General features: G+C 40.7%; 2 protein-coding genes across 3 annotated transcripts in view; one reads left to right on the top strand and one right to left on the bottom strand.

Moving 5' to 3' along the window:
* Nucleotides 1-13,885, top strand: part of ptx3a (pentraxin 3, long a) — a 51,641-nt gene extending 37,756 nt beyond the window's left edge. The window contains exons 1-4 of one of the 2 annotated variants that reach the window (XM_070828996.1): nucleotides 5,400-5,743; nucleotides 8,375-8,534; nucleotides 9,010-9,446; nucleotides 11,905-13,885. In XM_070828996.1, coding sequence (XP_070685097.1) covers nucleotides 5,605-5,743; nucleotides 8,375-8,534; nucleotides 9,010-9,446; nucleotides 11,905-12,563 — 1,395 coding nt within the window. In that variant the 5' untranslated portion in view covers nucleotides 5,400-5,604 and the 3' untranslated portion in view covers nucleotides 12,564-13,885. Of the gene's footprint in view, nucleotides 1-5,399; nucleotides 5,744-8,374; nucleotides 8,535-9,009; nucleotides 9,447-11,904 lie in introns of those variants that run through there. The other variant, XM_070828997.1, reaches the window with a different exon arrangement.
* veph1 (ventricular zone expressed PH domain-containing 1) overlaps nucleotides 1-15,187 on the bottom strand; it is a 68,307-nt gene that overhangs the window by 45,609 nt on the left and 7,511 nt on the right. The window lies entirely within an intron of this gene.

Raw genomic sequence — 15,187 nt, 5'->3', positions numbered from 1 at the left:
TATACTTATCAAACCATTTTTGATTTTGTGAAATCCCCATTTTATACTCCCACTATCTTATTGTGTGTGTGTGGACACTATCTGACCTTCATACCAACATACCAACATACACCCAAACATCACCATGACTTACAAATCTCAGTAAAATATCCTGTAATGACCTTTGGTTCTTTCGCACACAAAGGGGGCATTTTTGAAAAGCTCCTCAGACATTTTCCAAGAAAACTGAGAACCAAACTGATCTGTCAAACTATTGTTAACTTTATGTGAAGAGGCAGGAGAGGACGTGATGGCTTTCTTTCGGTGTGCTGTTTTCTAAATGACTTTGAATTTAAAAAATTACTTTAATACAACGTTTGGCTATAATATATTCTTTCTTTGTCCCCACTATATTAAAATGTCTGATTGAAATATTTCCATAAAGCTCCTAAGAGGACACTAAAACAGTCATGGAGAAAAGTCTTTTCTGAAGATATGACTATGGTAAAAAGCCATTACGACACAGACTAACGACAAAACCATAAACTGAGGATATTGCTAACTGTGCAGGGACCAGTACATCTAAATCAAAGTAACTTTCTTGGCTTTTAAAACTGAGATAACGAAAAGAAAAACATCCAAAATCCATTTATTTAGTTGTCTTTTCTGGAAGTATGTTATGCTGTGACAGCTATGGAGCAATTAGTCAACTAGTGTTGCAACTAATGATTATTTTCATTACCAATGAGGCTAATTCACCAATTATTTTCTCAGGGATCATTCAATCATTCAGCAAACTGTGAATGGCCATCACGATTACCAAGGGGCCCATAGTGATATTTTCAAAGTCTTGTTTTGTCTGACAAACAGTCAAGACCAAAAGGATGTCATCTGAATTTTTGACTAGACTGAAAAGTCAGAGGGATCACCAAAGTTATAAGGATTTGTCATATAGGAACCATGAATATTTGCACCAAATTGTGTGGCAACCCATGTAAGTGTTGTCGAGATATTTCACTCTGGGACAAAGCAGTGGACTGATGGACCACCCATCAGACTGTCATTCATAAAGCCATGGTGCTAGCATGGAAGACCAGAAAAATATTTCACATTTAAGGTGATTTTTTTGTTTTGTTTTGTTTTTGTTTGGCATTTCTTCGTGAAAAACTTGTTTCAGCTTAATTTTCTGTCAATCGACCAGCAAATCTATCTACTTTTATTGCGACTCTACTTTGGACAAAGACGGGAACATTCCTTTCGTATCCAACAATGTATGTGACTTGCCAAAAGAACCTCCTAAACACTGAACTCTTACAGAAAGGGGGGCCATTGGACAAGACAAAAATGCAGAGATCAGCACAAATGATATCCAGAGGGATGTTTCTGGATAACTTTACGACTTAAAGGTGTCTTGCATGCATGTCCAGAAAGTTGTATATCACACAGCTCGAATAACCTCAGTGGGTGAGGGTGGGGAGAAACTGTCAAATCAAAACGTAGGAGACAGAAGTCAGACCTCTCCCAGAAAGCCCATATCTTTGGAATTTTGTGCATTTTTATTGCATGAGCGAATGCCCCCCGCCACTGTAAATAGTTTACAGTATTCAGGACCATATAAAACATGACTGCACGGCTCTCTGAAAGGGATCCAGTTACCAGAGCGCAAAGAAAGAAATGTGAGGATTTTCATCACGTTCACATGATTCTAAATGTTTCATGCATTAAAACATTTGATCTAAATCATAAAGTGCACACCAGCTGCACCAGCTGCCCAGATGTGCACCAGTGACACCCATAGCTCTATAAGCATAAACACACATAGACTAAGTTTAAACTTAGTGACCGTCCTCCCCTTTCACCTAGATAACTTCAGCCCATACAGATTCTCTCCATCTGAACCTCCTCTTCATCCTATATCACTTGTGAAGAATATAAGACTCATCAGTGATGTTTTCAGACTATGACGAGTCCCAAACAGGCACATTACTCAACACTTCTTTCACTAACTGCTGAGTCAGCAGATTTCAAGCGCAGCTGGAGGTCCCCTCGACACATGATTTCAAAATCCAAGTCTTGTTGATCTGTTTGAGCAAAAATCCAGGACTGTTATTTTTCTCCAGAAGACAACCTGACCTCCAAACTCATTGTTTTGCCCTTGAGATCGAACCTCTTCAGGTGGAGAATCTTGCATCACACTGTGTAATGACAATGAGGGGAAAAAAATGACATTTTTTGCTTATCTTGCTCTTAAACAAAGAGTTAGTTTCACTACCAACTCCAACAAAAGCAAATGTTTTTTAATGGGCTAATGCTATAAAACATTGTTGTGGGGACGAAAATGAACATGATTTTTATCCCTGTGTTAAGAATATGAAGGTAATACTGTAACCGTATTCCATTTCATTAGTCATCAATCAGTTTCCCCATAGGTCTGTATTTTTTTTCATTTTGACAAGCTTTGCTGGCTTTGTGCTGCAATGTGCAGCCCTCCCTGTGGTGCTGGTGAAACAAAAACCTGATATATCGTTTTATGGTGATAAAAGCACTCTACATGGTCTCATGGATCACGGATAATGAAGGTTTGGTGGAATTATACATTTGATCTTCCATCTATAATGTTTTAAAAAGGACTGAATCCAAATAAACCTGTTCAGGAGCTCATACACAATGCAGAAGCCACAAACATGCATAACGTATATGCATACGCACTGAAGTGAATTTATTTACTGGTCTGTCAGAGAAACTTGTATAATGTGTTTCCAGTTGGCTTTTTTCCTACCTCAGGTCACGGTCATGAAAAAAAACATGGAAACATTTACACTGCAGACATGCACACACATCCTCTGCATATATCCACGTGTGTTTCTTTCTCAATTTCTATCTTTAAGCATATAATATTTGGGTATGAGTCCACATCCACATTGTTTTAATGCCTTTTTAAATTAAATTGAATAACATTTGGCCTTTCTTTGTCAGTTAAAAATTCTTTTATTCCCAATTCACTTAACCACAAATGCAGCTCCAAATCTACTTTATCATCTTCCTTCAAACACAATGTATGTTTGAAGGACATTGTGTTGAAAGTTTAGTGTCAGCATGTCTCTCAGCTTTAAGTCACACAGTGTCACACTATTGGCAGGGATTACAAAAAGTTGTTTTCCCTTGAATGACACATTCTATGAGTCAGTTTTTTCCAAAACTTCCAGGAATAAGAGCTCAATCGCTGTATGATCTACAGACTTCAATGTGGTATCAATCGAAGGATTAGAATCCATGCTTTCCTCAGATTTTTACAGCTTGTTCCTGTGTTTTGAGTTATGAGACACATGTCTGTCCTCCCTTGCTCTCAATTCGGTGTTTTCACAACTAATAAAATAGTGAAATGGAGATAATGGCTGAACAGCGTGATTATACGGTCTTGGGAAGTGAATTTTATTGTCATCAGCAGGGACGAGAAGGTAAAATGAAGGAATGAAGGAAACATGAAAAACACATCTCCTCCTGGTCATCACAGGGTTTTTAATGGGAGAATCCCACCAGGCAGCAGCAGAAAGTGTTGTCTGGTGTTAAGGGTGTCTAGAAAAGGAAATCATAGAGGAGAAAAAAAAAAAAGCTTTAATAAACTTGAACCAGGTTAAAGTAACATTGAGATCTTGCGAAGAAGATTTGCTCCTTTTCTCTTTGTGCATCTGTCTGAAAAACGCTGCTCCACCCAGATAACAAATGAACAAGTGTGTTTCAGAAGGTATTTGAGAGGGAAAGAAAACAGACACAATGAAAGAGAGACACAAGCAGGCAGAAAGATGGAGGGAGGAGAACTGAGACGAGAGTGGGAGAATTGGAAAATCCTAAAATCTCATGAGGAAGTCATTAAGTCCATCCCCTTGAAATACAGTCATACACACAAGAATATATGCAGTCACACCATACAAATGAACACACAATGTATACACACAAATGTGCACATACATGCATGGTGAAGCTCACAAATAAATAAATAAACAGAGCGAAGCAGGAGGACAATAAACCCATTTAGAAACCCCTGATGTCTGGGTTCCATTCAAACTTCCCTCAAAGCGCACACACACACACCCACACACACACACACACACACACACACACACACAGTCTCTGCATGGGGCAAAAATCAGGAAAGTTTATGCTCTCTGCTTCCTCCCCCCTCCATTACCTCTTTGCCCTCTTCTATTTCTCTTTCTCTCTGTGACTCGCAGGAGCTGCAGTTATATCTGATTACGACATTCTACCTCCAACGACGCATTACTCACCGCCTCGCTCGCAGGCTGGAGAATTGCTTATACACTTCTCTGCCTGTGAGAGCCAAACATTTTCACAAGGATGGAAATTTAGAGAAATTTTCAAACAGTTCTTAATTTTTTTTAATCTTCTACATGTCTGAACACATCTTTTTGTGTAATAATAACAGGGTCTAAGTTTAGGCTCAGATAAGTCTATGGATCAAAGACGGGGTTGGAGGAGGGTTCAGCTTGCTGTTAGAATCAACATTAATATAAAGATTATTTATCATTACTTTTAGAACTATTAGAACCATTTCAAAAAATCCCATCGGTCCGAAGTATGGTGTTCATTTTGATTAGTGTAACATCCAAATTAGCAGGAGGAAACAATACCATTTTGCAGATTTCATGCAGCAAATTTGATTAAATGACCACCCCGGCAACACTCCAAAAGAAAAAGAACAAGAATTGCAAGCAGTCAGAACCTCATATTAGGTAAACTGATTTGGAAGTGAAAACAAAGGCGAATGATGAAAACTATACCCAAACTACAACTATATCACAGTTTGCCACAGTTGTGCATGAACATACAGTTTTCCTCTATACTGAGGGATAACCAACACTTCAGGTGCACTCACTTTTACCTAAAAAACAGTGGTCCGCACCGCATGAACTATTGGCTTATTTACAACCTTTGGATCATCTGACAGCTTGTTTTTTTTTTGCCCTGTGATGATTTATCATAACTGATAGAACTGATGGACAAAACTACAAAAATAATAAAGAACAGGATTTATGGAGGGTGAAAGTCTACAGGTCTATGGATCAACACAGTAAATCAATGGAAAGTTCTCGTAAGTGTGTCTGTGTGTGTGTGTGTGTGTGTGTGTGTGTGTGTGTGTGTGTGTGTGTGTGTGTGTGTGTGTGTGTGTGTGTGTGCAGAGCCCTTGTAGCGTCTCACTCTACACTGCTGGGCTTCCTGCCAAAGGATTGCTCAGCATTTACAAAAAAGAATGAGAAAGAAGGGGAGACAGAGAGAGAGACAAAGAGAGAGAGGGAGAGAGAGAGAGAGGTGGGGAGTCATTCGGGAGGAGGGACAAACACTGAGTGAGGGGTTGAAAAAGAGTGGTGGACCTGCAGCACTGTCGAAAGTGGGACAGACAGAGCAGAAGCAGCAGAGAAACAAAACACACACAGCCAAGCTGACTGTAACCTGAACTCACAACACACACACACACACACACACACACACACACACAGACAAACAGGTAGGCAGAGCAGCGGACCTGAAACTTACCACACACACTCATTTGTGCTCACCAACTCTCTCACACACTCAGTCAGCAGCAGCAGCAGCAGCAGCAGCAGCATGTTTTGGTGGAGGCTCCCCCAGGCAGTTTGCGTGCTGTCGGCGTGTGTGTGTCTTGTTCTTGCATATGAGGATGATATCGAGATCAACTTCGCTGACACCTACTACAATGAAATCACAGACGGAGAAACGCCAGAACGTAAGTGTTAAAGTGTGAATGTGAGAGTGCTGAGACCCAAAGATTTACCTGATTAAGAGGCCGTGTTTGCAATTTCATTACATTCTGCAGCGTGAAATGGATTTGTTGTAGGATTCATGTATGGAGTTGTGTGAGAGGTGAAATAGGGACATTAGATTTATTGTTTTATATGTTTAGTCCCTGGAAATAAATATCTGAGATGCTCTTTGGACTGTAGATGGTGCACAAGGTGTCAGTCACAAGTTTCCTATAACTGACAAAAAGTGCCTAACAGTAGTTACCACTATGGATTGAGAAGTACTGCAACAATAATATTAAACTGGGAGATGGAGTAGAAATAAAGGGTACAGCCGGGGTCCAGTTAAACTGTAAGTTGTAAGAAAAGAGAGAAGAAGACAGGTCTAGGTCTATAGGTTTAGGTTATTGTCTTTGAATGCATTTCTCAATTGATTTATTGAATTTAAATGTGTGATACTGCTGATTATGTTGCTGATGTTCTTGTGCTGTGTTCTTGAGTCACCACCATCAGATAAATAAATTAAGCACTTTACTAAGCACTTTACATTTTATGTGCTGAAAAGGCACACTATATAGAGAAAGAGGCAGAGAGAGGACAAAACAAGCACCACAGTATGTACAGTATACAGACTGCTGGCAGAGACCCAGTTTGTGTATGAGACAAGCAGCATCAAAGAATATGCTGAGCCAGAGAAGCAGAGTGCTTTCTCAGCTGCCGACCGGGACGGACACATATTACAGCATGACTGACTGGTCACCAGCGGCAGAAACACTACAGAAACACTGTCATTATGGGAAGCTGTGTGTAAGAGAAAAGAACATGTTCAAGTGTGTACATGAAAGAGAAAGTGGGCCCCTCACAGCTCGCGTTTTGCATAATTACAGCGCCAACAGTTAACTGGGAGCGAACTTTGCTCTGGGCACAGCCTGCGAAGTGATTAAACCTAAATGAAGGCAAAAACAAGAGCGGCTTGATAAGAATAATAGAATATGAGCATGTGAACTACAGCAAAAAATAATAATAAAAAAAAAAGAAGTTTCTGCCTGCCAAAGCAAAAAAAAAGGAGAGAGCGAGAAGGACACACCAACATTCAGAAGTGGATTAAGTGAAAATAAGTCAAATCACAGGAGTTAAGTATGAAAAGACACAGATCATCATTTGAATGAATGAGGACAAAATGAGAGGGCTCATTACGCAGTGCTTTTTAAGATTAATGACAGGCTAAAAAAAACACATGTAGTAGATAAGACTGTTGGCAAGAGGAGGGTAGTGCTTTTCCACGTGGCCTTCCTCTAATGTGTGCTTATTTCAATGGAAGGAAATGTATACATGCAGTGTGCTAAAGATTAATTCCTGAATGCTACTTTAAACCCTTCGTCCCTTTGAAAAGTCACAAAAATAAATATAAGGAACAGTAGAAATAGTAAGAAATAATAAAAATGTAACAAATAAAACTACACAGTCAATATAGGGGGTGACCAGTTCATGATAACAGGTAAGCGCAGTAGCAGAGTTTACTTTATAAAAGCTCAGTAGGTCAAAGGAGCCACTGAGGCTCTAGGATCCAAGCTAATGTCTAAGGTCATTTTACACTCTGCTTACTGCCAGATCCATCACCATCCTTCATAAACCTCAGACAGACTGCTCTTTTAGTTTGGTAAAGTAAGAGGGAGCAGAGTGCATGAACCCTCTGCTTAATAGACTTTGATCCTTGAGGACAGGCAGCCACAACAAATCCTACAGTCCTTTGATAAAAACCCCTCTAGAAGACATTTACAGGTATAAACAGAGTTTGAGTGGCTCAGACGTTAATCAGAACAGTGTGTCTGACACATATTCTCACTCCTGGATTGTTTTAACCCCTTTCTTTATGTTTCTCTCTGCTGTTGTTATCTTTCCTCCACTCTCAGCAGGTCCTTCCTTTTTAAAAAAAAGTAAAGAAACTTTCATTTTCCTTCCTTCTTTCTCCTCCTTCAGACAGGATGATCCAGATGATCTTGACGGAAAAGCAAAGTTATTTATGAGTCAATTGTCCCGTTTCTTTCTCACATTCTTATCTCTTCCCAAACAATCTCACTTCCTCTTTTGCCTCCACCTGTGCTCTTCATTTTTCAACATGTTCAACCATCTGTCTCCACAATCTCCTTGACTAAATGAGACATTCTCATCCTGCAGCATTTAGTTTTCTGCTCTTCTGGCAGCTTTAAACGCATTTTCTTTTTTCTGTCTCTCTCCCTACAATTGTGGCCTTGATGTTCCTGTCAAAGCTGAAGAGATCATAGTACGTTAAACTCAGCTCAGCAGCAGGAAGTGCTGCTTGCAGTGTTCTCAAGAATCGCTCATCCGATCAACTTCACACTCGACGCGGCACTCCCTCGGGTCCTCAGCAATAAATCCACCTAGTGTGATGTAAATCTGATGAACAGTTGTTGAGAGAAGCAAAGAAAACACACACGTCTCAAGTTGAGAGACTAAATAACTCCTTCTCATCTAACTCTTTATAGTTAGAAGGAAATCATCTTTGAAAAACATGCTGAAGAAACCCCAATGATTCCATCTTCTCTCAGACATCTTACATTTTTCCTTCCTGTTTTTACCACCCCTCTCTCCAGCCACTCCAAGCTCAGCCCCCTGCAGCTCTCCGGACCTGACCAAATGGGACAAAATCTTCTCGATGCTGGAGAACAGTCAGATGAGGGAGAACATGTTGCTTCAATACGCAGACGATATCATCAAGGTGGAGATGGGCTCACTGCGTGGAGAAATGCTCAGGTTGGTTGGACAAAAGGATCAGAAGTCCATAGTCCATAGAATGTCCTACTATATACAATCCTTGATTCAATGAGGTACTTCGGACAGGGGCATCTACAAATGATTATTTTCAGTGTCAGCTTCGTGGTAGAGGCCCCACCTACTGGGAATTGTGGTTTTTAGTTGCTAAATGGAGTACTGTGGCATACAGATGGTAACCATACTTGCAGTAAAATGCAAAAAGGGGACACAGAGAACAGGCCATTCTAACTTCATTCTTACATGCTTATTATTTACCTGATTGCCTTATAATAACTTAATAACTGAATAAAACGCTTCAGTTCAACTTAAGACCAGTACCCTGAATTCATCCAGCTCAATTTAATTTCAAATGTTTTATGAGAGAATTGGGGGCCAAGGTGGCTTTGGTTTTCTGTGGATTAAAGCTCTTCAGTGTAAAAAGGTTCAAATCATTTACATTGATCCATCTGGTCAGGTTTGTAGGCCAGTATGGTGGCACCTGTGGGGTTGCAGTGGAGACAGCAGGGAGAAGAATGGCCTTACAGGTGGAGGGCCGGCTCAGAGAAACCCTGGAGCGCCTCAAACGAGATGAGACCCTTGATGTTGTGGGGAATTCTGTCGGGAATTTCAACCACCTGGAGGCGATGGTACAACAGCTCCTCTCTGCAGCACGAACACAAGCTTCCCGACTCTCCAAGATGGAGTCCAGCTGCTTCAGCAGCCCAGGAGCTGGGATGCCGATGAATTCAAAGACAGGATCCAGGCTTGCAGAGGGTGGGATGACTGGACACCAGGAGCAAGAGGTCACGTCCAGAGAGCTGGCTTTAGATGGAGTGGTGGCTGCGCTGCAACAGACGAGGGTGGAACTGGGGGAGGTGCTAAGGTCATCGAGGCAAAGATACTTACCTGCAGGTAAGAAATCCATCTTACCATGAGCAATCTGTCTTTACCTCTTGCTTTCTGTTTCTCTGTCTTCACCTTTCTCAACAGTGTCATCCAAACAGCCTTTCTCCTTCAATTTGTTTTCTGAGTTGACATATTCAGGTCACGCTTCAAGTAAAAGAATGAGAGACCCCCTCTGTCTGGCCTTGCTTCTGAATGCCAAACAACTAATCATGTAGCTAGATGTGTTTGTCCTAAACACTCGGTCTGTTAGTCTCCAGGTGTTGGCCGCCTCAAGCAGCAACCCATCCTTTTCTCTTCTCGTAGTAACATTAGTCTCAGTGGAGACGGTCAAGTGAATCATGGAGAAGGCTGGTGGGTGTCAGCTGTATAATGCTCACTTATTTCCTCTTACTTTTGTTTGTTTAACATTTATTATGAACATATTTTGATCGTCGTCACACAAGAAAAAAAAAATCTGGGTCAAAGGCGGGATGATGAGTGGGACTTCATTTCAATCAATCCAAACCTTTGCCTTCAGTTATGTTATAACATTGACTAATAACATCACTGTAGAGACAAAGTGACTTAAGCGTGAGTAAGTAAACTTGGACCAAGTTTAATTCCTCAAAGGCACCACTCACGTCAGAAAGACAACTTAATTTCCTTTAGAGTTACAATTTTATCAAATAAAAACTGCTAAGAAATAGGATAGGTGATATTACTCATGCACACACCTTTGCAGTCCAGAAATGTGAAGCTGACAATCATATAGAGGGGGGGGGAGTTGTAATCATTAGCCAGACGCCACAAAAACCACACCAAAGCATCCTGGGAAAGCAGAGCCAGATGGAAACCATCATGAAGACACACACACACACACACACACACACACACCACACACACACTCACTGACTCACCATGTTCAAAATGTTATTTTTCACTATTATATTTTGAGTGGCAGAAACCTGAGACAGATGAAACATCAATATTTGGGATTTCTGGTTTTAGTAGGGATCGAGTGTATCTGGAGGGAAAAGAGAAACAGAAGAAAGGCCGGGAGGGTTTGAAGGGGCGAGTGAGATCAAGAGAGTGACTAATGGAGATGAAAATGATGGAGAGAAAACTCAAAAGAGAGTGAAGAAGAATTCAAAATAAAGGATGCAGGTTGGGACAATAAGTAAGAGCTTTTCTCACTGTGAATTAAATGTGCGCAATGTTTTCATACACAGACACACACACACAGAAACACTTCAGTCGTACTATACCTCCAACAAACCTCATCAGCACAAAAAGCATTTACACTGCATCATGTAATGGAGAGTAAATTGCATGGAAAAACGTTGCTCAAAGGGATAAACACAAATACCACACACAGTTTTAACCAACAATGATAGGTTTCACAATGCAGAATGAGTTCAGAATGGAGAGTTTGAGAGTGAGTATGTTTGAATGATTAAAAAGACAGAAGAGAATGAACAGAAACAGAACAACCCAATGAACCAAATGACCGTGGTGGGTGTGCGTTGGTGGGGCAGGAAAAAACTCCCATGCTTCATGATCTCATCACCTCATCATGACCATCTTTTTTCAAACAGACTTTCACGTTAAATACTGCCACCTGATTGTACCTTTTCAAAGACTAATTCACTGCATGGTCCAACTGAGGAGAGTGCAGTGTAAGGCTTAACAACCATTTCCAGTCCATACTGGGTTTTATCCATATTATACAGCAACTAATTCTAATAAAATATATGACTGCATTTCAGTGGTATAGATCAAATCTTCCCCTGCAGCAGTCCAACTATTAGCTTTCATGCTCTCATATTTAACAATATTAAACACAAGCAATCTACGTTGAAAATTCTGTCTCATTCTCAACATTATCTAATGTGGAGTCCCCCAAGGTTCTATTTCGGGCCTAATCATTTTCTCTATTTATATGCTCCTATCTACAAGATATTTGATCAAGTACTGATGTTTAAACCCAGTTTCAGTTAAAGAGTCATTTTTCACTACTTTACTCTTTTTACTACTTTTACCCAGATTCTTGCCTCCTTTTGTTGTTGATGGTTGCTCTTTTTTATGCTTTTTTCCAGCTTTGTACATTTCATTTCTCCTTGTCACTTTTATGCCATATACATAAAAGTTGATTTGAAATCTGCATAAAGATAAGGTTGAATTACCAACAATTTACTGATACCTATTAACTATCATTAGCACGGACTGAAAAGAAATGTGTACTTACTTACTAGTGGTGACCTGTGTCTATTTTTCAAAATTTTTCTGTTTGGCAAGGTTCCCTGAAGTTTTTTTTTTAATATGCATTGCCTTAAACCTTCTGTGACATTTAGGAGCCATGGCTTCTTTTAAATACAAACGGCTCTCTAAATGTGAACGGCATTAATTTATGCCACATATCTTATCTTATGAATGCATGCCTCTTATTCAGTGAAAATGAACACTATCACTTCTTGTTGTTGTTTAGGCTGTGAAATGGCACTCCTCTTCCCCATGCGTTCCCGCCGAATCTACACCTCCGTCATACCAGATGTCCCTCTCTCTGTGTCCTCCTTCACTGTCTGCATGTGGGTGAAGCCAACCACTGTCTCCAACAAAACAGTACTGTTCTCTTATGGAAACCGTCGCAACCCATATGAGATCCAGCTGTTGCTCGGTCAAACCTCTGCACTCTTCACCATCGGAGGAGAGGCTCACCTGGTGGAGGCACGGGGTGTAGTGAAACCAGGAGGTGCATCAGATTGGATCCACTTGTGCGGGGCTTGGTCGTCTGAGCAGGGCTTGGCATCCCTGTGGGCAGATGGGAAAAAGATGGCCTCCACACCCGGAGTGGCTGAGGGACATGTCCTACCCGATGGAGGCTCACTCCAGCTGGGGCAGGAAAGGAATGGCTGCTGCCCTCTGTCTCCAGGCAGCGGTGTGCAAGGGTTCGAGGGAGGGTTCGATCCCAAGCTGGCTTTCGCTGGGAAGATGACGGGTGTCAACATGTGGGACAGGGTGCTGTCAGAGGAGGAGATTTCTCAGCTGGCTTTGCAGGAGGGCCAAGGCTGCGAGCAGAGGGGGAACGTGGTGGCGTGGGGAGTGACGGAGATGGTGCCACATGGAGGTGCTCAGTTCATGAACTAATAGATTCATTCTCTCTGTTGTGGAAGCTTTTACCATCATCACCATTATCATCATCATCATCATCGTCATCATAATGAATATCAGCAACATCATAATAAGCTTTCATGCTGAAACGGAAGAGAACAACTTACACACCAACATCATCTTTGACCCTATACTTAAACGTTTTAATTATTATGTTTCTATATTGTTTTCGTCATCATCTCCATCGCTAGTATCGCGAACACTAATGCTGAAATGAACTTTACTGGACATATTCAAATGAGAGAAAGCCAACGCTGCGAGAGACTGAAGTTTATTTTTGTATCATAGCCTTTTGAACTGAGGCCATAACACACACACACACACACACACACACACACACACACACATACACACACAGATGTACATTCATGTTAGAAAAGTTGTATTGTAGTAGGAAAAGTGCTGCAGGCTGCATTTACCAAAGACTTAAATAGACTGCAAGAAAGACAAAGAGTCTATTGTTAAAATGAACGGGTTCTGAGCCAGTAAGCAGAGTACAGACAGCCATGTAGGAGAGGAAAATAAAAGGTCACAGACAATTAAAAGAGATTATCTTGCAACCGTAGAGTGATGTATGTTTGAGAGTAATAATGCATTTCATCTCTTTCTATCTAGATTTGCACAGAAATGGTAAGTGCCGTTCATCAATTATCAATGAAAAACCAGTTTAACATAATAAAATACATATATAATGAAATATTTGCTTTTCTACCTTGAGCAGTCGTATATGTATAATTATTAGACGTTTCAGATTGTTACATTACAAGTAAAAACAGAGGCACCATACTAATGTGCTAATGATGTGCAGTACAACATATGATGTATGAAATACCTGTGTGACTGGAAACTGCTGTACTTGCTTTCATTTGAAGCATTGGCAACTAGAAACTCTAGAAAAAGCTTCAAACACAATGATTTACACAACTTGGTATTTTATCATCATCATTTTCTTGAATTTGTGAAAGACCTTAAATTTTAAGACCTTACATTTCCAAACTTCTTCTGCTTTCTCAGTTTGGTTCTTTTTATCAGTAGGTCATGTTTTAATTTAGGGTAATAAATGTGTGTCTTCCTTTTTGATACTGCATAAAGTAATAAGAGTTTAACCATTATATTTGTAATGTTTTTTTCAATTTGATAAAAGAAACTGAGGACACTGTTTACACGATCTACTCCTTTATGAACTAAGTTGTCTTGTATTATACTGTAAATTGCTTTTCGTTTGTGTGAAAAGGTGAAACTGAATGTATTTTGTACATAAATATATTTTGCATAACATGACTGAATGAATCGAGAGTGAGGTATGAATAAACATTTCAACTTATAGTACACCTGGATAAGCAGTGTCATTGCTTTTCTGTCATTTCAAAATCTCATCAGGACCATATTTGACTAAGTCTGGCTTATAGATATACTTATTTAACAGACTGCACTACCATTCAAGGCATTGGCCTTTTACACTGAACCATCTGAAAACTCAGCAATAGAGTTTGTAAAGGGGCAGGCATGTAAAAAAAAAACAAAAAACTTGGCAGGTGATTCGATGAACCATCTATCTAACGCAGGCCAACTTTAACCAATTGGATCAACAAACCATGTAATGAAGTTAAAACTCTTGCCGGTCAGCTAGCCGGTCAGGAGAAGTGTTATTCTTTGCTCTTCAAAGAAGAAATGCACTGGGCTTCAGACATAACGGATGCTTTAGCAGATCTACATTAATCTCTGCAGGAGAACAAACACAACTGACAACGCTGTCGTCTCACACTTAGATCCCGCTCTTAGCTCTTAGGTCCAAAGCACTGTGGTTCAGCCACAAACGCATAACTTGGAGTCTGGTAAATTGGATTCCTGCACGATGGCAAATCCAGCTGCCTCGTAAGCTTAACAACTGGACAGAAAAAGCCAGCGATCTGCAGTTAGTGGACAACCAGCTCTTCCATCTGTGCCTCTGCTACCTACTGCTGATCCAAAGCTTGCACTGTAATGTAGGTTTATTTGTGTAACATCCTCCAAACATAGAGGTTATTCAAAGTGCTTTAAATAAGGCAAACACATGCAACAGGTCAACATTTGAAAAATTATCTTTGGGGAGAAAATCCAAAGAGCAGAAAAGCAAAGTTTGAATCACACATCGAGCCGAAAATGTGACGTCAACATACTGCAGGCCACTGATTGGCCAGGGAGTGACGCCACTGGATGAGTCACGAGAGCGACTCGTTCACAAGAATCAAACCCGGCGTTTTTAAAACCATGGAAACAGCGACCGGGCATTTTCATTATTTCTGTGAACGAGGTAAACGGATACACGCAAACCAAACGCTCCATGTCCTTAGTTGTGTTGTGTTTGTGCCGCATACAAATTACGCTACCGGAGTTTCGGGCCGCCTTGCTATGACGACCCCGCCCACTTCCAGGTGGTACGCAACTAAAAGAGCACGCGGTGAAGCAGCAGTACCTCCGCCTCACTGAAGGGGGCGTGCGGGTTTATGCTTCTTCTGCTATCGCTCTTCTTCTACGCACTAATATAAACGTAGTGCGCAGGGTCAAAGGTCAAGTTTTATATTTTGTTCTGACCGGAAACGTGGAGGATTCCGTATCTA

This window comes from Pempheris klunzingeri, chromosome 4 (genome assembly GCF_042242105.1).
Source record: "Pempheris klunzingeri isolate RE-2024b chromosome 4, fPemKlu1.hap1, whole genome shotgun sequence".
Lineage (NCBI taxonomy): Eukaryota > Metazoa > Chordata > Actinopteri > Acropomatiformes > Pempheridae > Pempheris > Pempheris klunzingeri.
Note: the sequence above shows the minus strand (reverse complement) of the source record. Positions and strands in the feature narration are given on the sequence as shown.